Source organism: Chelonoidis abingdonii, chromosome 9, assembly GCF_003597395.2.
Source record: "Chelonoidis abingdonii isolate Lonesome George chromosome 9, CheloAbing_2.0, whole genome shotgun sequence".
NCBI lineage: Eukaryota > Metazoa > Chordata > Testudines > Testudinidae > Chelonoidis > Chelonoidis abingdonii.
The window spans coordinates 17071111-17098775 of NC_133777.1; the positions used below are offsets into that span (position 1 = coordinate 17071111).

Sequence of the window (27665 nt, forward strand, 5' to 3'; positions counted from 1 at the left end):
CCACCACCGAGAACCCAGTAGGGAACCGGTTATTAGGATTTTGAGATCTCACCACTCACCATAAGGATGACCCTTGGATGGGGTATTAAAAGACTGGACTTGCCAGAGCCCATGTGAAAGCTGGGATGAACTCTGGTTAGCTTATTATTGTGCATGTAAATTCTTTTATTGTTTTTAAGATGACTGCTCTGTAATGCTTCATATCGCAAGAATAAAGTACGCTTGCTTAGAAAGAGCTGCATGGTAACATCTCTGTAACAATTACGTTGTTATCCATCTCTGAAGAGCAAGCAGGTACCCTTGTGCAATCTTTCTGTGCTGGAATTACATAGTGAAGGCAGGGGAACTGTGCAACCTAAGACTATCCCAGTCAGAAGGGGGGGAGAGGGACACGGACACAGAGACACACTTCTCCACCCAAGAGGGGAAAGAGCTGGGGAGCTGAAGGCCAAGAGTGGGTGCCATGCCCTTGCTAAACCACTGAGGGGAAATAAAGGTACAGTTGCCCTGAACTGTGACAACTCTCTATGAAATTAATTTCTCTTGGGCACCACATGGTAAGGGTATTCTACCACCTTGTATCGTTAACTGTACTACTTGTCTTGTGGCTTTTATAGGCTTCCCATTTAGTTTTCAAATATGTCCAGTTTATAGCATGTAAACTCAACTTAATAAACCATCATCATCATGTGCTGCCATGCCCCACCACCAAGGCACTCAGGCTACAGGGGCGGCTCCAAGCACCAGCACTCCAAGCGCGTGCCTGGGGCGGCAAGCCACCGGGGGCGCTCTGTGGTCGCTGCTAGGACGGCAGGTAGAGCGCCTTCGGCGGCTTGGCTGTGGAGGGTCCGCTGGTCCCGCGGCTTCAGCGGACCTCCAGCAGGCACACCTCCATGCTTGGGGCGGCAAAACGTCTAGAGCTGCCCCTGTCAAGCTACAGTACCACATGATTCAAGGAATTTGAAAAAACTTCAAAGCTCAAAATCCAAACAAAACTAAAGGGGTCAATATAAAAAGGGAGAAGAAAGGGCTGGGAGAAGAAAGGGAGGAAAAGCTCAATACGGGGTACCAGAAATTTTGGAAGTTAACAGGTCTGTGTTACCATTAAAACCCTATAGACACTTGGATTCTGATTCAACTACTACACAATTAAGATTTAGTCCAAGTTGGAATTCACTCTCAATACAAAACCTGGGGCAGGGATTTGTTCTGTTTCTATAGTGCTCAGCACCATGGAGTCCTGGACAGACACTATAGTAGCAAAAATGATACAATTATAATAAAACAATTGTGAGCTCCATTTGCCTTCTTATTTTGAAGAGAAAAATGGTCCAGCTGTTAGGGTACTAACTTATGTCTTGGGAGATTGAGGTTCAATTTCCTGCTCCACTAAAATCTGACTGTATAACCTGGGTCAAATCACCTAGCTTCTCTGTGCCTCAGTTAGTTCCCCAGCTGTTAAAAAGATGGTAATAACAGTACTTCACTACCTCACAGGGGAGTTGGTGAAGATAAATACATTAAAGATCGAGAGGTATTCAAATACTGTTGTGATGGGGGGCATATAAACACGTAAGATAGACATATTTTCAGACTAAAACCTGAGGTGATAATCATTGTTTAGATTTTCAACAAACTTCACTACGTTCTCATATTACTTTATTTCCTTTCAAAACTTCAGGCCTAATAGTGTACCATTTTGACAGTCAAACTCATTTGAAAAGGATACAATCTGGGAATGAGCTCCCTGATTGAAGCAATCTTGAAGAACCAGTTTAAACAGGTTTCTTTGGCAGTATCATTAACACTTTCTGGAGTAAAATTATCTGCAGAAACAAAGCCAGAGCCAAGCATATTACATTTAGTTCTGAATTAAATTACATTAGTTACATTTATTTAAAATGGCACATTGAGTATTTCCTTTTAAAAAGAAGTTAAGCATACGGTAATGAACTGGAAATGTAATTCTAGGATCTCCTTTCCAGCAATACAGACAACTGCTTGACTGCAAACCTGGAGTGAGCAGCAATGCTGGGTTCCCAGAGCTCCACTTCTATTTTGTAGTAATATTGGTTTATTTCATTTGGTCTAATTCCTGATGTCAACCCAATAGCTCATAATATACATTGTTATTATTTTAGAGCTAGACATGTAATTCCCATGAAATTCTCATAAGGAAGAGCTGAGAAATAGTGCTCTTTATCATCCTCTCTGCTTTTGTCCCCTCGCACGCTCCCACTCCTTACACTCACCTCCTCTAGGGTTGTCAACTTGCCCCACTCCCTGCCCCATCCTTTCTCCAAGACCCCACCCCCTCATTCCATTCCCCCGTCCTTCCGTCGCTCGCTCTCCTCCACCCTCACTCACTCATTTTCACTGGGCTGAGGGGCAGTAGGGTGGGGTGCAGCAGGGGTAAGGGCTCCGAATGCGGGCTCTGGGGTGGTGCAGGGGGATGAGGGGTTTAGGGTGCAGGAGGGGGTGTGGGATGTGGGCTCCTGAGAAGCAGTGACAACTCCCTCCGGCTCCCAAGCGGAGATGCGACCACATGGCTCTGCCCATGCATACAGGCATCGCCCCCTCAGCTCCCACTGGCCACGGTTCCTGGCCAATGGGAGCTGCTGAGCTGGTGCTGGGGCAGTGCACAGAGCCCCTGTCACTGCCCCTCCACCTAGGAGCCAGAGGGAGATGCCGGCAGCTTCCCGGGAGTCGCATGGAGCCAGGTATGGGGCCTACCTGCACCGCCAACCGGACTTTTAATGGCCTGGTCAGCAGTGTTGACCAAAGCCGGCAGGGTCCCTCTTCAGTCGGGTTTTCTGGTCAAAAATTGGATACCTGGCTACCCTAACCTCCTCCCGTGTAGAAGCCTAAGAATCTCACTTTTTGAGTAGTGGGATTGTGACAAGAACAAGAAGTGTTGCTCCCTGTCAACCCTCAAAGAGATAACTGGGGATTCTTAAGAAATTAATACAATTAATACGTAACTCTATAGATCGAGCTACAGATTAGCACTCACAGATGGGACCCCGATGGGCGCACAGGAACAATCTCCCTACCCGGGATAGGAACTAATTTAACTAATCTCTCAGTCAGAATTTAATGCTAGTCAGAAACACTGCAACTCACCAGGGACTTCCTCTTTTTCCTCAGCTGTTTCTTTTCTCTGTTTCTTTGTCTCTAGTATACTACTTCTACTTTTCTTAGCTGATTAGTAACAGGTACATGAGCTACATCCACAGATACCTAACCACAAGAGGGCCATGGTAACGAATTGATCTATATAATAATAAATTGAAATCACTGATATACTAACCATTCGGAGGACACTCCAACATTAGTAAGATGAGAATATACAAATAAGGAAAAAGGGGAAAATCCCCTACTGAATACGCATCGAACAGTGGCATCACAGCCTAGAAGCAGAAGGAGATGCAGTCTTTGGCAGGTGCCAGAAATGGCCACTGGTAATGAGGGGGAAGGTGATGGTGATGAGGAAGATGATCATAGATGGCTAACATGGTATGAGTATATGGATGTGCAGATGTACATTCTGCAGCAACTTTATCTATCTTACTGAGTTGGTGTATGTGACTGTGGTAAATATAGTAATAAACTATTTGTAAATATAGAGGAGTTCCTATAGTGTGAATGTTGCAACTGTGCACATCGGGGTTCCCAACTATACAATAATTTGAATAATACTGGGGTCCGATCTTGGGACAAGAACCTGTCAACCCTCAATACTTGGGGTTTCAGTTGGGCCACTTATCTGTTCAAAGTTCATAGGCCTCAAGCCTTCTCCATTTCATCTGGGCCGTGACAAGTCTCTGCACTTGGGCTGGAAGCCCCAGGTCTCGGCGCCCCCTGCAGGGCTGGAGCCATGAGTGCCGGCTCACCCTGCTGCAGGGGGAAGCTGGGGTTGCCAGGCTGTTAAAAGTCCAGTCAGCTCCATGCAGCTCCCAGAAAAACACACGTCTCTGCAGCCCCTAGGAGCTGGGGTGATCAGGGAAGCTCTGCACACTGCCCCCACCCCCAGTGCTGGCTCCACAGCTCCCATTGGCCAGGAACCATGGCCGATGGGAGCTGTGGGGACGGCGCTTGCGGGCATAGGCAGCGCACACCGCACAGAGTCGCCTGGCCCCTCTACCTAGGGGCTGGACATGGGGGCCACTTCTGGGAACAGAACAGAGCCAGGGCAGGCAGGGAGCCTCCTAACCACCATTGCACGACCAATCGAGAGCCGCCTGAGGTAAGGGCCGGCCAGAGCTCGCACCCTGAACCCCCTGCCCCAGCTCAGAATCCCTTCCCACAAACTCCCTCTCAGAGCCCACACCCTGAACCTCCTCCTGCATGCCAATCCCAACCCTGAGTCAGCTCCCACACTCCAAATCCCTTGGCCCCAGCCCAAAGCCCCCTCCAGCACTCCAGTCCCCTCATCCCTAGGCCCACCCCAGAGCCCACACCCCTAGCAGGAGCCCTTGTCCCCTCCCACACCCCAACCCTATGCCCCAGCCTGGAGCCCCCTCCTACACCCTGAACCCCTCATTTCTGGCCCCACTCCAGAGCCTTAGGAAAGCCCCAAGCCTCCCCACTCACCCCTACCACAGGACTGGAGCCATGAGTGCTGGCTCCCCTTGCTATGGGGGGAATCCCTGAGCCTCCGTGCCCCGCCCCCAGGCTGTGTGGGGTCGACTGATTTTTTTCTGCGTGTCAGTGGCCCAGATAGAAAAAAGGTTCCTCACTCCTGTCTTACAGTATACAGGCCTGTAGGGTCCTTGAATTACTATTGAATATAATAAAAGCAGAATATAAAGAGTTAACATAATAAAGACAAGTTGGCCCACTGGGCTACACCCCAAACTTTCTTAACCTGCATACTGAAATCCTGTTGGTTAAAATTAAATTAATTCGGGAGGGAACGTGGTCAAAAACTGTGACTGGCAGTCACAACTCCTGAGCTCTATTACCAGATAGGACATGAGCCCAGTGTGCGACTTCAGACAAGCCACTGAACTTCTGTGTCTTAATTTACACATCTAACAGAGATGTTGCCTAGCTTATTTCAGGTGTATAAAAATAATAATAAATTTGCAAAACATCAACCAACATTACCAGAAGCAAAACACCCAGAGTCAAACTTCTGAACCAACAAGCAAACCTAACACTTAAGGACCAAGATCTACGAACACATTACAGTGAATACGCAGTGTTCCTGACAGACTGAGGTCTCTGTCTGAGGTCTTACAAATTTACTTGTAAGATTCCCTATAGTTTCATTTTTAAAGTATCCTCAAAACCTGCTGGTTTTCCACCATTGGCACACAATACTTTCAAATGGTTTCAACATTACTGACAAAGTTAAAAAAAACAAAACAGACTTGCTCTGTGTGGCAGTTGCATTGCCAAGTATTGGTGGACTACTCCACATTTCAAGGAAAGGCACTCTGACACATTTCGAATAATAATGTTGACAAGGAAATGTCTATATTCCAATGGAGTGTTTAATAATCTAGAAATGGAAGCCTCATAATACTGCCACTGTTAAATTTGAGAGCTGTAGCAAAAAGTGAAAAATTCTTAATCAAATTCAGCTTCATGGGAAATGCTAACTAGTGATGGATAATTCCAGACCCCATCCTTTTGCTGATACCTATATCTGTGCTTATACAAGATGAATACTCTCCACTTCCCTCCCAACAAATCTTGGATACAGAAAGTGCCAACAGACATAGATATATGGGCATTGAATGTGAGTCAACAATGTGATTCTGCTGCAAAAAGGCAAATATTCCGGGAGGTGTTAACAGCAGGGTCACATTTAAGAAATGGGAGGTAATAGTTCTGCTCTATTCAGCACAGATGACGCCTCAGCTGGAGCACTATATCCAATTTTGGGTGCCACACTTAAAGAAAGATGTGAAAAAACTCGAGAGAGTCTGGAGGAAGGCAACAAAAATGATAAGAGGTTTAGAAAACCTGACCTCTGAGGAAAGATTGAAAGAACTGGCATGTTTAGCCTACAGAACAGAAGAATGAGTGGGGATCTGATAAAAATACTCAAATCTGTTAAGGACTGTTATATAGGACAGTGATCGTTTTCTGTGTGCACTAAAGGGAGGACAAGAAGTAATCTGCTTAATTTGTAGCAAAGGATATTTAGGTTCAATATTAAGAACAATCTTTCTAACTTTAAGGATAGTTAAGCACTGGAACAGGTTAAGTATGGAGGCTGTGGAAACTGTCACTGGAATTATTAAGGAAAGATTAGACAAACTGTCAGGGATGGAATAGGCATACTTCATTCTGCCTCGACATGGGGGGGGGGTGGACTAGACATCTCTTGTGGTCTCTTCCATCCCTACATTTTTATGTTGCAGTATTATCCAGCCTCTCTCTCTGGCCTTCCTATCTCCACCCAGAATCATCCTGCTTAAAAAGTGGAGGGAGAGGGAGGAAGGAGAATCTTTGGCATTGAGCTAGGACTTACCAGGTGAAGGGCCCCAAACCCAGAAGTCCTCAGTGTAGATCTTCCACTGGGTCCCAAGATACGTGCAAGATTGTGACCACCCTTGAAGACTATGAGTCTGTCCCTGTTACCATTAACTCAAAGTAATCTTAACAGTAATTTGCAGTAAGACCGGAACCTTTATTTGCACAACTACCCTATTTGGAGCTTGTCGTCTGTTTAATTTGCACCCTGATGTTTCACAGTAAACCATTTAAAAAGTGATATCTCACCAACCTAGTAATCTTAAAAAGCACAGAAACAGTCCTCTCAGGGGAGAAGACTTCATTCTCTGTTCTGTGTCTGTATATATTTCAGTCTTTGTAATTTACACCTTTTGATGAATCAGCTTTTTGCAGTATATGCAAAGTATTTCAAAGGGTTCTTCTCTGTCTACACAGCTTTAGGCAGATTTTTCTCACTCCAAGGTATGTATTAGTCAATATTAAGCAAGCAGTGGTTGACCTTTGCTTTTTCTTTCCCCAATTTTGTCCACTGGACTTACAATTTTAGAAACAACGGTGAAGGAACAAAGTTCTATCCACAATCTGCATGCCTTTCTGTCAGGAACCCGGAAATACACATACAAGCAAAAACATTTTAATGAAATTGACTGTAAGCAGAATTTTCTTTTCCATTTCTACTTATTATTCTGCTGCTGTGCTTGTTGTTGTTCCTCAGAACACTAAGCCTGTGTCAAAATTGTAGAGAAAACAGTGCCATTCCCCACCTCCTACAGCTAGAGGCCTTTTACATAACACAGCACTATGGGACTGTGACGTCTTTATTTAAAGTGTGCTGTAGCTGCCAAGTCAGTTAAGAATAGTGCTAACCCGAACATAGTTGATATTAACACAACCCTCAAAATGCTAACCCCTCAAACTATAGCAAAAGTCATCACAGAATTAGTGATCTTGAACATACTGAAAATACACTTTGATCATCTGCTTAAAGTAAAGGCAATGATTACCACTTAAAGAAAAATCAGCTTTGTTGACAAGTTCTTTTCTATAATATATTGGTCTCATTAGCAAATGCTGAACAAATTAAATTCATTGCACAAAAGCATTGCAATTGTGCCCTCACAGATAAACATAACTCAGGTATCTTTCAATAAGTAAGAGCTACGCTGTAGTTTGGTTTCCTGGAGGCAAAGAACTCTGGTGCTAAATCAGAAGTTCTAACCTTATTGGAACAGAAAGAATGAGTACAAATACCAATGACTTCGTTCTCATTTCATACAGCTGCTCAAGGCAGGGTTCTGCATAAGAAATTGTGAGTGTGTGTGTGTGTGTGTGTGTATGTTACTGGAAAATTTCATTCCTGATATCATTGCTGGTAGAGATTTCTTTCCAAAATATTTTGACTCTTGCTTCACCCAGAGAGAGCTGTCCTTAGGGGGTGGAGTATTAAATATGAGAATGAGAAAAAAGAAAGCTCACCAAAGAAAATATTATTACTGACTTGTTTCTCACGATGCTACTGGTTTAGTGTTGCAAGCTGTTTGTGATTAAATCAAAGCTAAATACTTTTATTTTATAACGAAATTCGCAGGGGCTCATCTATAACATGAAAATAACCATATTTAAACACGGTTGTGGCCAAACAGTGTGGTAATATGGTTTATTTTTGGTCTGTGCAGACAGATAAAACCATGTTATAAGCATGCTGAAAAACTGTAGGATACAAGAGTATGAGGAGGGAAGAGGACAAAAGGTTTTTTCCCTTGTTTTAGGACTGGAGTGAGCGGGAATAGTAGTCCCACCCTAGCTGTCTCCCAACTGTTGTCTTTCACTTCCTCCTGCCCTAGAAGTTACATACCCTCCCTGCCCTACAAACAGACCCTGCTAATGTTCAGAATCATTAAATCTGGAAACGAGTACATTTTACTGTGACAAGTTTTATGTTGGGTTATTTATAGTTAGGAAGTAAACTTATGTAAAGTTGTGGGAGTGATTAAAGTAACCTGCTATGGATATGTTAAAAATTAGGAACAGCAACTAAACCCAAACTCAGCAACACGAGCAGACTGATTTCTTTGCAGGAGGACATTAACCAGGTCATATTTTTCTACTGCACCACTGGCTTGGCCCCACTTAAAAACTCTAGTTCTCCCCCATAGGAACTGAGGCATGCACTAAAGTCTTCCCATGTGTTTTTCTTTTATAAAGCTTGGAAGCAAAACTGAATTTGTTGAAATTCCTCACAATCCCAAACCTAGCTTGGTAAACATGGTAAATTTACACATCTCTACAAGAAGAATAGCACATGGCTGGCACAAAGTTACCTGGTAAAGAGCCGCGATTATCCAGACACATGGATAAAATTCTTTCATATACTAGTTTTCCTGCCAAGAAAATAAGAAGTTAATCTTTAGCAAATTGTAAAATGCAAACTTTCAAATAACGATTGTTTTCTACAGGGTCCAGGAATTTCATCTGCAAAGACTTCCTTGAACTCCATTATATTATGCTGCCATCTAGTGAATCAGAGATCTGAAGGACTGCACTGAGGATTTTACGTGCTGTAATTTCTCTGGTTTAGTTCTACTACGAGCAGAGGTAGTGGATAGGTCAGATTATTGACCAGGGAATAACTTTTGGTGCCCCCCTCTTCACCGAGCTGGGATCCTGTATTATTGTTAGCAACTGTCAATAAGTAGAAAAAGACATAAAGGGGAAATAAAACCTAGAAGAACAACTGCATCTGTGTCACAGCACATCCTGTTAAACACCAGCAATATGTTTCAAGTTTAAAGGCTGTAATAAATCAGTTCCACACTATTAAAGAAATCCAAGATTATTTTTATTAATATTTGTTAATTCAGCAAAAACATTTTGATCATTTCATAGTCTATATCTAATTAAAGAAAGCTTTTATAGTTCAAGTCTTCCACATACAGGAAGAGATGGAATGAAATATTGTTAAGGTTTAGGAAGCCATTAGGTGATAGAGTGATAATTTCCTGAAACATTACATAACACACTATTTTAACCTAAGATAATAGTTTTAGATTTCAAAGTTTAGAGATCCTGACCTTTCCCATAGTTTTGTTTTAGCCTCTCATTGTTAAACACACAAAGAAAGTGCACCTTTTTCCTTTCGGAAATTTAAAGAAACGTGTTTAGATTTATTTATTTATTTATTTTTTAACAAAACACTTCCATTGCAGCATTGTTTGAAGAATGATGTACCTAATCTAATCTGTCTGTATTACTGTTTGCCTAAATATTTAACTCACCTACTTTTGGAGTCCTACGTACTAATTATGGAGTGGATAAACAGAGCACCTAATTTAATTAATGAGAACCTCCTTCTTGACCTCAGGAGTCAAGTTTCTTCGTGAATTAAAAGAATATGAAAGTATAGTAAGGGAAAATTAAGAGCTTCCCATCTGCCCTGTGTCAAAGGCGGCTCCCCTCCACCATCTACAATGGAGCTATGAACTGTGTTTGAACTTCGTCCTAGCTAAGCCAGTTTCACATAGTTTAGCCAGTCAGTGAGCTGATCGAGTCAAATTATGTTCAAACTCAGAAATGCCCATCCATACTGCATTAGAAGCTGGCTTAACTGGAACTGTGTTTAAATACTGAGCCCGAATTCTGTTTCCTGCCAACTAAAAACAGGGTCAAATGAGATGGCTCCAGAAGGGAGGCAGGGCATAAGCCACTGAAAAGAGCAATATCCTGCTACTATTTGCAAATCCAAGCATTGGATCTGACTGGGAATATAATGATTTAAAGTTAGTGAAATTACAACTTTACATTTTCCAACTCATCTGAAATTTGCTTACTGTTATGGCAATTAAGCAAACCACTTCCACCACCACCACCACCTCCTCCAAGAGCTTTAAGAGAGGGTTATTACTTATAACTCAATAGAGAATCAGGAAGTTTTAAGCATAAAACATTTATATTATCGAATAAGAATTTTAAAAGCAACTGTGTCCAGACAACAGTATTTTCCAGTTCTTTTCCTGCTTGCTTAGACTTACATGCAAAGACCAGGCTAGTGGCAATCTGTAAGGCATTTCCACAGACTTTAGTGTGGCTGATGAAGGTTTCATCATGTTGATAATTCACAAAAACCCAATCTAATATATGTGCCATATCAATAGATTTACTTGATTTAAAATGCTTTACTGATGGCAAGAGACTACCTAGAGATCTGACCCAGAGAGATGCATCATCTCCAGTTATCCTTGAAATGATATTTCTTTCTTTTGCATTTGTGTGAGCATCTATCTGTAAGGCAAAATGAGTATTGAAACTCCACAGAATTAATCTTGTATTTGTTGTGAATGTACTCTCCCTAAGAGAAGACAGCCAACTGAGACAATTGTTTATGTAATAATAAAACATAGCCAACTATTTAATAATCTCATTTATTCTCCCTAGGGTCCTTAGTTTTCTACAACTGGTAATTCATACAGCCATAACAAATGATGTTTATCTCATGACTTGACTTTAGTGGTACTCATTGTATTATGGCATATTGTATGTATTTATGATTATTCATCTTTCAAGGTTATTCTGTGAAACAATACATTATCCTGCAACAGAATTGATTGTTGGCTTTCAGAAGTTAGTTTGATTATTATTACATTTCTAAAACAAGCCACAAAGTAAATGTACTTATTTATTTTTGTGAAGAATCTAAATTAAACATGTTTATTAGTAATATAGGAACACAAAACAGAAAAATATTCTGAGCCCAAACACAGCATTAAAAGAGACAGCCAACTATTTTAGGTTAAATATTTGATATTACTTAAAATTGTTACAAATAAGAGAACCACGTGAAAATCTGAAGAATCAGTTAATGAAAATAAACATCCTTAATAGAACATAGCATATAGTGTTTTGCATATCCAGGCAAAGAAACTTAAGGTACTGCACCAACCAAACTGTGACAAACATAACATGGACAATACAAAGCCAAACACAACAAAAAACAACATGCTATCATTTTGGTTTCAGAACACACTGCAAGACCCAACTTTTTGCATAAGCCTTCCTTCACTAAACAAGGTCTAAAGTACAGCACTCTCATGGACAGATGATAAAAATAGATCTAGCCATTTGAATGTTAGCAGATAAATAAAGGGAGGGTGGAGAGTAGAGTATTTTACGGATAGATTTAATGTGTTCCAATTTTGAGCCAGACACTTAGATGCCACGCTGATGGGCACATTAGGGATGCCTCAAGGGAGTCTTATACAGAGGCAGAATGGAACTGAAACAAGACTGCATGGTTATAAGATAAACCAAATTAAGTTTTGAGGCAGTTTTCAAAATGAGATAGAGAGGATAAAAAAAATAACACTGCCCAGAGAGGAAGGAGATCCATAGGGGATGCTACCACTAAGGTTCAATCACCCACTGACCTAAGGAGATCGCCAAGCCTAAAGGAATGGACAGTGTCAGAAAGCAGAAACCCACCAGGACAAGACTAACGGAGAAACTCTAAAATACTGCCAGGCTCCCCCTCATTATAAGTTTTAAAACCCAAGAGGAGCAGCTTAAAAATGATTTCACCAGTTCACCATGCACAGCTGCTCAGTCCAGTCACCAGACATGCTGGTACATTCTGTCCTATCTGTAAGTGAGAGAGAAGAACTGCTGGAAGCAATTCTTAAAAATTACTTTAGTTGACACAGCCTGTGATTACAAAGGCTTATGTTCCTGCTACAAGATAAAAACAAAAATAAAACTAGAGATCTTCACCTAGTTCACCACTTTAAAACATGTTCAGTCAGTAAGTAAAGGCATCAAGGAAGGGAAGAAACTCCTCATAACAATTCTTAGTACCTAGCAACACTTCCGCCTACCATGGGTTAAGGATGAGAAAGATCTGACATGTCCAGCCAGCAATGTCATCTAAGCATCTTTCCAGACCACAAGTCAGTAAGGACCCTGGACAAAATGTGCAGAATATCAATATACTTATGATACTTTGACTTTGCTAAGAAGCTTTTGACATAAGCTAAGGAACTCATAGATAAGACAAATCCTGCAAGAACTCTGCATTATCCATCACCAGCAATTGACTTCCATAGCTAAGGAACTAATGGAGAGCAATTCCTGACACAAAAGCTATATCCTTCAATTGCCAAAGCAACCATCCACAGTCAACCATATTAAAGGCTGCTGAGAAGACCAGCATCACCAAGATAGCCAACTGACCCCAACAATATCTAGCATGAGTTTATTTGTGCCCCTAATCAATAGTTTTCAAGCCTAGAAGCAGCCTGAATTCAACCTGGAACTTATCTAGGTACTCACTGGAACGGAGGTGCACCTGGAGCTGAAAAAAGTGAAAGTCTGAAACGGTCTGAGGGTGAGGGAAATTAGTAAGTGCTCCAGCATCAAAGGATGACTGAGGAGACAGGTAGACCTTTGTGTATTTTGAAGATGGCTTGCTAACAGACGAGCTGAAAATCCCTCTTAACAGTATCACAACTGCACCACTATCTTTAAATAGCCAAAATGGACACAGCTAGAGAGAGTGGATCTCCAGAAACCAAAGATACAATAACCTGACCAGAAATCACTTAAAGCCTAGCAAAGGGAGAAAGGACAGTCCAAAGAAAAGTGTGTGTGTGTGTGTGTGTGTGTCTCTCTCTCTGCTGTGTTGGCTTGTACTTAATATCTTTGACTGATCAGACAGGGAACACTGTGTAAAATTATCTACATTTTTTGTAAAAGTTAAATCCTTAAAGCAGTTGATGTTAACTCCTTAAAATTCTTTATAGGTTCCATTTCTAGAATATTTTGTAATACTACAAAAATTAATAAAAATGGATCCATTATAGGTCCATTGTAAGTACTTACCAAATGTATCAAGTATATCTGTAATTAGAACAAATTTACTTGGATAAAACTGGATTACTGTTGTGTCCGAAAGAAGTTTAGAACACTAGAAAAGAAAGAAAAAGGAACAAAGCTTTACCAGGAGGATACAAAATTGTGTCTACCCAATTTAAAGGTAGCCAGTGATGGAATCAGCAAAGGGAAGTGTCATACAAAAAGCCCTAGAGATTTTAGAATCATTTGACAGAACACTGCACGATGCCTGCTGTGACACAGATTGCAATCACATGCAGCATCTTTGACCACATTGTATTAAGTTTTTGAATGGTTTATGTATCATTGTGGGTCAGTGATTGCATGCAACTCAGCAGGGGTGGGTTACCAAGCTCCTCCAAGAAATAAAAACAGTGAAGCAGAAGGGGAGATTAAGGTGAATCATTTAGGCACACCTGCAGCAGGGTACCATCCCCTAGGAAGGTTTGCATATACTGGTTCAGACTGGGTTTTCCAAAGACCAACTAGTAATGAAAGGGCTTTGGTATAAAAGGAGAGGAGTTTAAACTGACACGGCCTTCTTTCTGATTCAGCAAATGGACAGGACCTTCCCTCCAAGGGAGACCCAACCATTGCAGAAGGGTTGGAAAGACTGGCCTACTACGACCCTATAAGACCGATGGGTGACTGCTGGTATGTTTAATGTGCATTTCAATCTGTTCTGGGGCCTACTTTTTTAAAACTGCTTTCTTTATCATGTTTATACATTAAGAATAAGTGTGGCTGCTTAAAGAGAGTTGTGTGGTAATTTGTAACTGCTGGCACTACACTGGCCATAGTCCTCAGAGAGAAAGCAAAGCACAGCGCTGGCCATTAGGCAGACTGGCTTGCTGGGGATATCACAGTTCCAGACAGTGGCTGTGCAGCCTTTAGCCCCTCATTCATAAGGGAGTGGGCCATGGGTCCCTGCCCAGAGACAAGCAATGGCTGGGGACTCGAGACCTCGCTGGGCACTCCTGGAGTGGACCATGGAGACGGAATACAAGTACAGTTACCCTGAAACTGTGACACCTGGCTCTGATATTCTCCATTTCAGGAGAGTCAGCAGCAGCACTATCAGTCAGTCTCCCCTCATGCTAAGAAATCCACAGAGCAGCATTTCAGTTGGCCTTGGAAGACTTATGCATTCACTCAGGCAAGACAAATTATCTCTGGTAGAGGACAGTGAGAAATACAAGGAAAATGCCACCTATTTAAAAAAAATATTTATTTAAAAGCATTTCTATGGTGCTAATCACAATTTGTCTTCTGAGCATCTATACCCAGCATATGCACAGCGCATATCTAAACTAGGAAATAGATTATGGTTAAAAACATATTAGCTACCATATTTTTAAACACAACCTTGCATCCAGTAGAACATAACTTAAGACCTTTTAAAACATGTCTAACAGTCATGGTAACCATAAAGGGAAACCTGTGGTCAACCACATCACAGACACACAAGAGCTAAACTGAGTCAATGGTAGATGTAAAGTCATGTTTAAAGGCACGTTTGCTAATGGTTTAAATACAGCCTATTTCCTAGTTTAGATAGGGCCAAAAAGTGAAGTATCATTATACTGGAGCAGCATATGAATCTGATTACATGGTGACCAACTTAGAAAATATACAAGATATGGTACATATATGATAGGACATAGCAATAAGCTCTGCTGTAGCAGAAATCTTTGGGAGACGTTTACTGATAGTAAGTGCCCACTGTAGAAGAAAAAAGGCTTGTGGTGGGAAGAGAGGTGTAAAAGGACAAGTCTGCCTCTTCAGTACACTCTTGAAAAACAAAAAAAAAAACAAATAAAAATAACCCTATAGCTTCTCAAGAAATCTCTCTATTCTTCAGGTCACCAAGAGGAGCAGTAGAAAACCCTCCCTGGTCCCTTCTGCTGCAGGGTGGCCCTTCCCCTGCAATCAGGAGACAGTCTTCAATGGAATGGAATGAATACAGTTTAAGGGGGGTAGGGGGGGAGCTGTCTAAAAATACAATTTCTACTCTGTTCCCAACATTCAGGGAAGCATCACCATACTGGAACAATACACAGAACAAGTGTAAGTGGGATAATGCTTTCAGCCTCACTGCTTTATTCACCAAGAAAGGATCTAGAGAGTTCACAAGAAAGAAAAGCCAGACCCTTCACTCCTGTGATCCAAAAGAACTATCGCCACTGTTGCCTGTTAAGTATGTAAGCAGTTCTCCCCTCGGGTAACAGATACATCCAAGCACATTATGGGCATCCAAGCGCATTGTGGGCAGCCACCACACAACACACCTTTGTTTGCTTAATCTAAGGATGACAATGTTATATTGCTATTAAAATATTGGTACTTTCTCTCTTCTATTTGTATATTTTAATATGTTCATTGTGAGATGGATTCGCCTAAATGATAATGAGAGTACATCTACATTGCAATAAAAACCTGCGGCATCAAGTCTCAGAGCCCGGGTCAGTTGTCTCAAGCTCGCAGGGCTAAAAATTGCAGTGTAGATTTTTGGGCTCGGGATGGAGCTGGGGCTCTGAGAGCCCATGAAGGGGGGGGGGGGGAAGCCCCAGCCTGAGCCCAAACATCTACACTGCCATTTTTAGCTCTGCAGACCGAGCCAGCTCATGCTGGGCCAGCCCCAGCCATGCCACAGGTCTTCTACTGCAGTGTAGACGTACCCAAAAAGAACATTAGTTTCCAAATATTCTGACTTTCCACCATCATACCAAGAAAACAAGGTACTAAAGAAGTGTCAACATATAGTGGACAACAGAAAGCTTTAAAGACAGTCACGCAGCTGATCCCTAGATTTCTAATTCTCACTCAGACCATAGATACCAGCAGAGCAGCATTTGCTCTGAATCTAAAATTATTAGTAGGATGGGGCTGGAATTTTCCACAAGAATCATGTCTCTCTAAGCTCTGTCAAGGTCAAACCTGAAAGTTTCCTGCAGTCTTTTAAATTTATCACATAGCTCATTTGCCTTATATTCCCAAGAGAGTTTTTTGAACAGTACATAGTTGCTTTCCCAGTAATTCTTTGTTATCCCTTCTACATGTATTGAAAACAAAACAAACTCTCTCTCACACACACTCAGATGACCAGCAACGAACCCATGAGCACAGACCTTCTTCCCTTTACTCCTTTTGGGGCACTGTGCACTCCCCAGGGGCACACAGGATACTCCCTCAAAGCAAGTACTGCTACTGTACAAGCTGTTGCATGGAGGTGTGGAAGGCAAAGTTCTGTCTGTACTTTTGCATTCACCTAACAAAGTTCTCTCACAATCTGGCCCTAAACCAAGCTACTTCTAGTGTTGTAATGCGGCTGGGTTTTTGCCCCCACTAACAAATGTTTAATTCTGGGAATAAAGTATACCCCTGTCTTTTAGTATGCTCATAATGTTGTACTTTTGTTACGAAACTTTTTACCTCTGGGGTAAGAGGGAATAGTAATATGTTTAAGAGTATCTCAAATTCAGAGTGATCCAGCAATAGTGAAGCTCCAGTAAAGGTATTCCCTCATTCACACTCTTTTCTAACCACCAATTTATTGCCATTCTATTTCTTCCATCCCTTACCACAGGAATTAGTATAATATTTCAGTAACTGAAATACAGATGTAATTAATGCCCAGGCCTAGAATCATGCAGGGATTTGTCTGCAACAAAATTTTCATGTAGAAGAAGGGTTCCTATGGGTGAGAAGTAGTTATGCTTTTTGTATGACACTACTCAGGGACCACTCAAGAGTGTTGTTTTTTCAGGATAGGAGGGTAAATAAATCACAAGATAGAATGATACCAAAATTAATGATGTTTCCAAGAAACATGGTCTGACAGAACCATGTCTTAGGATCTTCCTTTGATTCAGCAATCCCATAGGTACTATATTTCTATTCTGTGTTTTCCTCTCAACAAAGGCATTGTAACATGGTATTCTATTTTGTTGTGATAAAATACTATTAGGTCACCACAATTTTCATGCCAATTTGTTTTTTAATAATATTGCTAATTCCCTGGTGCTACAAAAAGGCATAATCATCCAAACTCAAAGATCATTTTCTGAACTCTATTCATTCTGGATTTGTGTTTCATTTTCTTTGTAACCTTTACCAGCATTTCCAACTTCAACAGCTTTCCAAAGGGGATCCACTGCCGGAAAAACAATCCTGACTTTATGTAACCTTTCCTGATGACTATTAACATTACATCAGTCTCTCAGTTTGTTAGGTTTCTGCAGCTTCACTGCACTTTGCCTCTGGCCTCATCTAAAGGCCAATTCATACAAGTTTTAACATTCAGTTGTCCTATTTCTTAACACACATGCCATCTTCTCTCCTCCCCCTAAAAAACAGTAATTTACAAATTAATACAGTTGAATACTGTGCATCATCAGTAGAGAACCTCTGAACTGTTTCTGTGCCAAATCAGATTATTCAATTACTTTACTAAACCAGGATAGGAAGAAAACAGCAGCTTATGCTAGCCATCCCTCCATTATTTTGTTGCCGGGGGGGGCGGGGGGAGTCACTGGCCAATAAAAATTTAAAGAAATTGGTTTTACTGACTCTCTTGTACAGTTTAACAGCCTTTATCAGATTTTCATCTACTTCTCCCACAAGTACCTTCACTTTCTCCCATGTTACCCCTTATACCTAGGAACCCCCTTTTCCTCCCCAATCAAAATCCCTAAAAACACCACCTTATTGTGTGTAAGACTCACTTCCAAGCCGTGATTACTACTACTGATCGTATGTGCAATAAGACAAATTGTGCACTCAGCCAGCCTAATCTAAACATGATTGTATTAAGGGCTTCCCTGTCCTCTCTCCATATCCTATTTGTCACATCAGCCTGACTGTACAGAAGATTTGTAAAGTAAAGGTATGTTTCACTCCTTTATTGCCTCTGAATTATTAGGTATTCAAACCAAATGGATATCAACTTTAAAGAAAAAAAAAAGTCTACCTAGAAATTGATGACATGGCCAACAGCAGGCTGTTATTGCCAGAGGTGGACAGTGGTCTACTCCACCTCGCTCCAAGAGGCCCATCTCCTGCGAGAAGACCACCCTTCAGGGAAGATGAGCAGTTATGCAGCACCACCCACTGTGACTTTATTAAGCAGCAGCACAGAAACTGCAGAGATTCTCCCATTCACTCTTGCAAGGTCCTTGCAGTGAAACAATACTTGTGGTCAGTGGTGATAAGAAATGCTGAAGGATCTAATGCAATCTGCATGGGCACCATATATTATAAGGAGATCAACTACCAGCAATATCACTAGTCTCAGGTCCATACCCAGAAATGAATCAAGATGGGCTAGGACAAAAGCAGCCTGGTAATGAATAGTCCCTTCAGTTGTGATGTTAGCTTCAGGCAACATGCACAATCTCAAACTATTTTTACTCTAGGATAAAGTTTTCTAGCTACTGCCCTCCAAGCTATTTATTATTTGTAGATGATAGTACATAATGTGTGTAGAATATATCCAATATGATACTACAATGATGAGGCCCTAGACAGAGGTTTTACTTCAACTGTTTTTTGATTAATAGGAGGCCCTATAGGCTTTATTTTATTTGAAGACAGATGAATCAAAAACTAAAAAAAAACAAAAAAAACTTCTACTGCATCAGTTAACTTTCATTGCATCAGAACAGTGTTAATAAATTAACCTAAGCAGAATTACTGCCAAGACAAATATTTAGATGAAAACACTTGCTGATCCAAATGTTTTTCACATCTGATCTACATTGCAAGCAGCTCACAACACGTGTTTTTGGAAGATGATATCAACTTCTTTGAATAACGTTTACTTTGTAAGACAATAAACAGTCCTTGAAAGGAAGTAAGCAGCAGTTTGCCAAGTCATGGAAAAAACAAAAACTTTACACTGGGAATCTACATGATGCATGTCCAAATACCTGGTGCAATGAATTGCAGGCTCCCACTGCAGCTACTTTCAGAAGAACAGAGTGGGAAATAAGCATGTTCACTTCCACTAAATGAGCTTTCAGCTTGTATTGTTTTGCCAGAGCAGTGAAACAATCATAAATGTGTATTTTTTGTAAGCCAGAAATAAATATTTAACGTAATAAGCACCTTAAAGATACCGATCTATCGTTTTTAAATTATTAACACCAAGCATGTGTATCAGAGAGAATATCTTAAGCATTCTTAGATCTAAGTATTTTAATTTCCTCAAGGAGCTTCATTTTATTATCCAGTATTTCAAACCAATTAGGCAATTTTTCATCTCTTTAATACTTGAACAACTTCAAAGAGGTTATCAGTTCATAGTAAAAACAAACAAAAAAAACCAACCAATAATGGTGAGAAACCAAACTCTTAGTCATATCTTAGTTACAGAACATCAACTTTTACAAAAGAGCTAAGTGAGTTTCAATGGAGACCAGTGAATTATGTATTTCCTTTACAAAAACTGATTTAAAAAAAATAAAATTAAAAAAAATAGAATGTCTAGAAATAAAAAGTTGAGAGCCAGTCTATTCTGCATATATTTCTTCATCACTCCCACTCACCACCCCACTTATCTTTCCACCTTAGCATTTACAAAAAAAATATAGTCACAAAGGTAAAAATGTCAAATTACCAATAGTACTAAAATGTACAACATAAAAGCATTTTCAAAGTCCCAATTTTTTGTATCAATTATGTTGATGAGTATTTTTTCCATATACATCATCTAAGTATTAGAAAAACTAAAACAAAAATAAAAAGACCAGATGTAGGAGGAAGATGCATGTGACCACCAATAACTTTACTGCAATTTAAATGTTTATAGCATTATAAATATGAGAGATCTAAAAGACCTATCATATAATCCATCCCCCTTTCTAATTAAGATTATTCCAAAGAGTATATTTTCTTGTGTTTTGTCCAGGCTAACTTTAAATGTTCTCAGTTATGGGGTTTTCACTGCTGCCTTCGAGAGACTTAAACTCTGATCCCCCAAAGTATTTGAGTCTATGCTTAACTTTAAGTAGGATTTGAGAGGCACTATTCACTATAAACTGACCTGGATAACTATTTTTAGAGCTTTTACTTTCTGATCAGAGGCCCAGGCATCCTTCAGTGACTGATTGAGGTCTTCAATCCGATGCATGTAATCCTGCTGAGTCAAATTCAACAGCTCTTTCTGTGAACCCTGACAAGAAAAAACAGCAGGATTTAATAAAGAGGCAACCAACAAAAAGAAGATACCTATTAGTTAGCCAATCTATTAACCTTATACCTAACATTTCCTAATTTTTGAGTACTTGGGGCTCATCAGGAAGGCTGGAACCTTAAGATCTACTACACACGCTCTGCACTTGAGCTAACATGCCGTCTACGCTACAAACTTTTTACCACACAAGTTGCATCGGTATAAAGCTGCAGCAGTTAGTATATCACTTGTGCACTTGCCTACTTGGTTCCTTGCATCGGTTCTGCACGTATGCACCTGGAATGCTTGTGTCAAAGCACAGTGCGGTGAACCATGGGTAGGTATCCCAGTGTGCAACTCACCACCATCCAGTGCACTGTTTCCTAAGTAGTTTCGGCAATCCATAATGGAGCAGAAACAAGTCACACAGAGGTGCCTGGGAGCAAGGGGTCAACTTCCCAGGATGCAACTTTCCCCATCCCATAACATCATGTATATCCCAAAATTTTCATGCCTTTTAAAAAAATCCTATGAACCCACACAGCCCTCCTCTCAGTCCACCATCTCTGACAGAAGTATGGATCCTACATAGCTATGTCTTATTGTCACAAGAGTTGCAAGCATAGGATGCACTATCCTCAGGTATCTGCAAAGCTGGAAGAAGAACCGAATCAACAAGGAGTATGACAATTTCTTGGAGGATAGATTGCTGTGGAACAAAACAAGGATCAATTCAAGGTTGCTGGTGGCATTCACAGAGCAGCTGCAGGTAGAAGAATGCTGAATCTGGGCCCAAGAAACGAGTACTGATTGATGGGATTGCACTGTAATGCAGGCTTGGGACAGTGAGCAGTGGCGGCAATACTTTCAGATGAGAAGGGGAGCATTCTTGGATCTGTGTGCTGAGCTCAATCCAGTCCTCCAGAGCAGGGACACCAAAATGAGAGCTGCACTGACACTGGAGGAGTGATGGGTGATAGCGCTTTGGCAACTTGCAATGCCAGATTGCTACCAGTCATTTTGGAGCTGTAAAATTAACCCTGGTGCCACTGTTATACAAGTGTGCAGGGCCATTAATTGTCTCGTGCTATGCAGGACTGTGATTCTTGGCGATGTGCAGGACATAATAGATAGATCTGCAGCAATGGCCTTCCCCAAATGCAGTGTGGCAATAGATAGCACTCATATACATATATTCTGGCACCAGACCACCTTGCCACAGAATATATCAACATAAATGGCTAATATTCTGTGGTTATGCAAGCGTTGGTAGATCATGGGGGATCAGTGTTGGCTGGTCACAGAAGGTACATGATGCTCACATCTTTAAGAACACAGGACTATTCAGAAAGTTACCAGCAGAGACTCTCTTTCCAGACTGGCAGATTACCACTGGCAATGTTGAAATGCCAATAGTGATCCTGGGGGACCAGGTCTACCCTCTGCTACCCAGCTCATGAAGTCCTACACTGACCATCTCAACAGAACCAAGGAAAGATTCAACTACCAGCTCAGTAGGTGCAGAATGACATGTGCTTTTGGTTGATTGAAGGGATACTGGCGTTGTTTACTCACAGAATGGTCTCAGTGACAAAAAAAAAAATCACAGTGGTTATAGCTGCCTGCTCTGTCTTGCATAACATCTGTGAAGCAAGGGAGAAAACTTGCCAGCAGAAAGAAGGGCAGAGATGCATCAGCTGTCTGCTGAGTTTGAACAGCCAGACACAAGGACTATTAAAAGAGCTCAACGTGAAACTATACAGCTAAGGGAGGCTTTGAAAGAGCACTTAAACCATGAGCCACAGTAACGTGTTGTGGTGTACTGTACTCTCCCTGATCCTGCTGTTTTGGGGCCTGTTAGGAATTATGCGGTACCTGGTGTACATCTATGAATATAACCATGTCAATGTACCTATTAATTCTCTGATGTTTGTTGTACATTTATGATTATTACACTGGGGGTTTTTTTTGTTTTTTTTACTGATCCAGTGAGTTGTGTCACACTGTACAACAAGTGTGTGCTTTCAGTACCACTAGACATTCTGCAGCATATGTTGAGAACTAATAAAGATACATTATTTTCCAAACAGAATTTTATTGTGTAACAAAACACTGCAAAAAAAAATTCTATGCAAATTAAACGCAAATGCATTAAAACCTTAATACATTTATGGAACAGCGCTTAAAGAAGTGGAAAGTACATTCATGTCCATTTTACCTACACATACATCAAACATGGCTCTCAGGTCACTGCATGTGAAGTTGTGGCTGGCTGTAATCTTCCCCAGGGTGGAGTGGCAATGGTAGGGATGCAGCCTGATGCTACATGGAATGTTGGGACAGGAGGTGTAGGGAGATGCTGTAATGGAATTATCTGTGGACTGCAAAGGGAGGAGAGCCCATGACTGTTGAATCTGTAGTTCCGCAAGAATCTGCAGCACCTGCGTTTGCTGTCGGAGAAGCCCCATTATGTCCTGATGCATCTTCCTCTCCTTTTCCTGCACCTGTCTCCTGTCCGCTCTTCCCTTCTCCATACAGTCTGTAATATTCACCCACCAGACTCTCTGCGAAGGATCTGATAAAGCACTAGGTCTCACTGAGCATGTCACCATGAGTCCTCTTCTTTTTCTTCCTTGCCTAGCGCAAGCATTCCATGGGTGTGGAGAAGGAATCACTCAACGTTGCAACTGCTGCATCTACACGTAAAACACACATAGGTACCATTGTTGGTACAGTCACCATGGAAAGTGAAAGTTAAGATTCAGAACTCCCTTCCTTTGCTCCCCTACAATTTTAAACATGACATGCTTATTGACACTTTTGCTTTGGAGTGCTTGTGTATGGGCCAACTCACAACAGCAGTCATGACGAGTTTGACCTGTCAGGGACAAGAGAAATGAGAGAATTGTTCAGGTGCATGTAACTATGAGTACGAGGCAATGGCACTGAATATTGGCACCGTTTTCCACAAGCAGTGGTGATATTAGTGGATCTCACTCGTGAGCGTGACAAAGGCACAGAGAATACAGCTGCTGCTGGAGTTCTGAAGCCACACAGGCCCATATGCTGCTAGCCTGTTTATTACAATGGTGCCTGCCAAAGTTATCGCTGACTGGCATGGGAAAGTGTCCTACTGCAGAGGAAGAAATAAGGCTGCCATCCTTAGAAACCCTCTGGAGAGGACTGCAGAGTACCTCCATGAAAGCTGTCTCAAGATCTCTCAGGAGGATTTGAGACACATCCCACTGTACATACACAAACTGCTCCACATGCCATCATCCTCACGCCTAACTCTACAGGGGAATGAAAAGCAGATGACTTTACCTCTCCTTGTTGTATGACTACCTCTTCTGGTATAAGTAAGTTAACAAAAAGTCAATAGCAGTGTCCTGTTCAGCTGGGGACACCATCAGTATATTATAGTAATGAGAAATACAATTACATACTTACCCTGGGGTTCTTTCCCCTCCATCAGACTTGCCTATATTCAACTGCCGGAACTCACTGGAGTGCGGTAGAGTATCAAACAGGCCCTGGCTTGTGGCATAGCTGGATCCCCGGTAGCATGTCCCTCCTCCTCTCTGTTCTCGCCAGCAGCCTGCGACTCAGGTACTTGAGAAGTATTCATGGTTGCAAGCAAGGTCTCCACCACATACGACAGACAACACTTTGAAAAATCAGCAGGTCCGCGGCTTGGCATCAGATCGACTGTTGGCCTCCCTGGCCTTCTGGTATGCCCGCTGCAATTCTTTCGCTTTCATGCAGCACTGCTTCAGATCCCTGTCATACCCCTTCTGCATTCCTCGTACAACCTGCTCATAGATGTCCACATTTCTACGGCTGGTCTGTAGCTGTGCCTGCACAGCCTCTTCTTCCCACAGGCTCAGGAGATCTAATATCGCCTGTCTACTCCAGGCCAGAGCGTGTCTTGAGCACGTAGCTGGCATGTTCAGCTGGGCAGTAGCACACAACAGTGGAAAGTGCTAGGTGTGCTCACCAAGCTGGGCAATCAGGAAAAGGTACTTAAAACCCTGTGAATTTTTGAAAGTTTGTGTTGGGGGGAGAAGGGTGTGGAGGGAAAAGAGCTTCTGGTCTCCATAACCTCTGGACAGTGCAGTTTGTAATTGTGACCAGAGCACTCAGTGTTGGGCACTGGGGGACAGCTGCTGGAGGGTTTCACAGATATTTGCTGACGAGAGGATGGGTGACATTTAGGAATCACGTGTTCCACTCTAGGCTCTGGAGGGCTCTCTTGTGGGCACAGAGCCTCATGTTAAATAGTTTTGGCTGACATATAAAAAAAAAAAAAATTGAGCATGAGGCAGAAAACCAGCATAGGAAATATTACCCATAATTAATGCTTAAAGTTTGGCAGTTACAAGCAACTGCAAACTGGATGTTATAATGGGAAAGGTCCGGAAACCTTAATAACAGGCTGAGCTACCAGCCCCTCTCCTATAACAACTGTGTTTTTACCCCACCATTTTAGTAAGATGCAACAGACCACCACATTCAAGGTGCTTGCTTTGTTGCAGCAACTCCCTAACAAATATAGCCCCAAGCTGCAGAGATCAGAGCCAGATATGAACTTCCCTAAAATCCAGGGAGGGGAGATCTTGAGTCTTGGGTTTTGGTTTAGGCCCCCATAGACCACATCTTCCTATAAATATTCTCAGCACTTATGGGAATATTCCTGATGACATCAGCAATGCTGGTGTAGAAACAAAAAGTAAATAAAGCAGTTGTGCTGGCTCCAACACTAGAAACAGTACTATGCAATATTTGCCAAAAGGACAGGGAGAAGAACCAGGAGGAGAGACTTCTGCTTCTACTGAAAAGGGCAAACACAATGAAAGTTTAAATAAATACATGAAGTACTTGACAGTGCCCTTTTAAAGCGTATAGTCTTCATATTAATCAAAAACCTTTAAAATATAAAGCAGAGCTCAAAGAACACAAGCATCAGACTGACCCTCATGCTGTTAAGCCATTTGCTCTAATGCAGTGGTTCTCAAACTTTTTTTTTCCCAGGGACCACTTGAAAATTGCTGAGGGTCTCGGTGGACCACTTACTGATCTTGCCAAATGTTGTTTGTATCGGTAGCTAACTATTGTAAAGCGCTATGGATAAAAGCACTATATATATTCAAAAAAAAAAATTGTTTTTGTTCTACAAATAAAAGCACATAACTCATATTAAAATATCAGTAGTCTTACCTTTCTAATGTGATGTATGTGCCCTCTCTCCCCACCGCAGCAGCCCCCGAGCTGGGGCTGGACAGGAGGGGGGTCTCCCCCACCGCGGTAGCCCCCGAGCTGGGGCCGGGAAGGAGGGCTGTCTCTCCCCGGCAGCTGCAGCCCTGGAGCTGGGGAAAGTCACCTCTTTCTCTGGATGCCGCAGCCCTGCACGTCCTTAATCCCCTCCAAGGCCACCACCTCACCTTACATGTGCATCTTCACAAGGGTCCATGCACCTAATTAGTGAAGCCATGCCTGCATGGCTTCTCTAATTAAATGGGTAGCCCCTCATTCTTTTGCGTGCGGTCGCCCAGCATGCGCCTTAGAGGGAACTTCCATGGACCACCTGAATGGAGCTCCCATGGACCACAGTTTGAGAACCCCTGCTCTAATGAAATTCTTTTAAATTTTTAAGAAGTTTTGTCTTTGACTGCTATTAAAGTTGTAGCAGCGGCAGAAATAAAGTGTCCTTTGGTTACTTTCAGGTCAAGTACAACAACAGGCCTGACTTCCTCTAACCCTCCAATTCCTTTTCATATGAACACCATCGTAAGGCTGTTTATGAACAATCAAAGTGTGTTGCAGAATGGTGTGCAGACCTAAGGCAAAATGTTATTGTAAAGCTCCCAGCTACTCATTTGTGAAAAATAAAGAGCAAGACTCAAGTATTGTCATGTCAGAACTACAGCAGGTCACTGTAAAGGATTATGTATCAGGAATGACTACCAGGAAAATAAAATTAACAAATGGAGTGATGAAGTGCAGGAGTGAGTGAGGGAGGCTCGGCAATTCAGTCTCAGTAGTGAATACATCATAAATTATTGAGATACACTTATCCTTCCACTAACAGAATCTAATCTCCAGATATTTAAGTAGATGTTACTTTTGACACACACTCATTTCATGCTGAATTCATAAAATGAACACAATACTGTGTTAATCATGAGATCCAAGCTGAAATCAGCCATAAGACATGGAAGCACTGAAGCAGAACTGGGACTAATTCAGTAAGGTATTTAAGAATGTCAATGGCCTTGCTGATTTCAATGGGACTTAAGTATTTAAACATATGCATATTAAGAGCCTGACTGAATCAGTGCCTTCCTTAGGAGAGATGTCAGTCTCTGCAACAAGAGACAGAATAAAAAGATTAGAAGTTGATAGAGCCTACCAGACACCGGGAAGCTTAAATACAGCAGCTATAGGAGATAAATGATACGATGTCAGCCCAGTGACTTGCCTTTTGAGGTACTGTTTGTCAATGAGCTAAAAATTTAGGCCCCAATTCTACACAGACACACACACTTTCAACGGGACTATTCAAGTGCATGAAGTTAATCAACTACATAAAAGTGTTTGCAGAATCAGGGCTTTAGGGATAAGTCAGAAAGTTTCTTAAATAGTTTTCTCATACAATTAATCTTTTTTCTCTTAAAATGGAAATGTTGTTTGCTCACCTCTTCAAGGTCATCCAGCTCTTCTAGCCTTGTTCGCACCTTCTCAGAAACTGCTGAGCCAGGCGTTGTAGCTTTTCCTGTAGGTAATTATATCTTTGAGTTCTTTAAAATTTTCAAATTTTTAAACTATTAAAAAAAAAAATAAAAAAAAAAGACTTGAGGGGAAGAGTCAGATTTAACAAGCTAACGATATCCAAGATGAAAATGGTGGTTCAACAATCTAAGGTAGCTATTCAGCTGCTAGCATGAGAGACTGCGAGCCTGATTTTCAAACAAGACCTCCATTCCTGCAGGCACACAATGAATGTTGCCAACGATTCATTCACTTTTTTCTCCCAACAATTCATAGTGGGTACAGAATAGCAACTGCAAAAAGTGAAGCCTGATTTGAAAAAATACATACATAAAAATTAAAAACAGGCTCTAGATTTTCTATTCAGGATCTTCTGCTA

The 27665-nt window shown here is 41.5% G+C and overlaps 1 protein-coding gene across 4 annotated transcripts in view; it reads right to left on the bottom strand.

The window, feature by feature from the left end:
- Window positions 1–27665, bottom strand: part of VPS35L (VPS35 endosomal protein sorting factor like) — a 114838-nt gene that overhangs the window by 75778 nt on the left and 11395 nt on the right. For 2 of the 4 annotated variants that reach the window (XM_075069250.1, XM_075069253.1), the window contains 5 exons: window positions 27214–27290; window positions 20390–20518; window positions 13336–13420; window positions 8790–8849; window positions 1730–1826 (listed from right to left, as the gene is read on the bottom strand). In XM_075069250.1, coding sequence (XP_074925351.1) covers window positions 1730–1826; window positions 8790–8849; window positions 13336–13420; window positions 20390–20518; window positions 27214–27290 — 448 coding nt within the window. Of the gene's footprint in view, window positions 1–1729; window positions 1827–8789; window positions 8850–13335; window positions 13421–20389; window positions 20519–22746; window positions 25473–27213; window positions 27291–27665 lie in introns of those variants that run through there. The other 2 variants (XM_075069252.1, XM_075069251.1) reach the window with 2 other exon arrangements.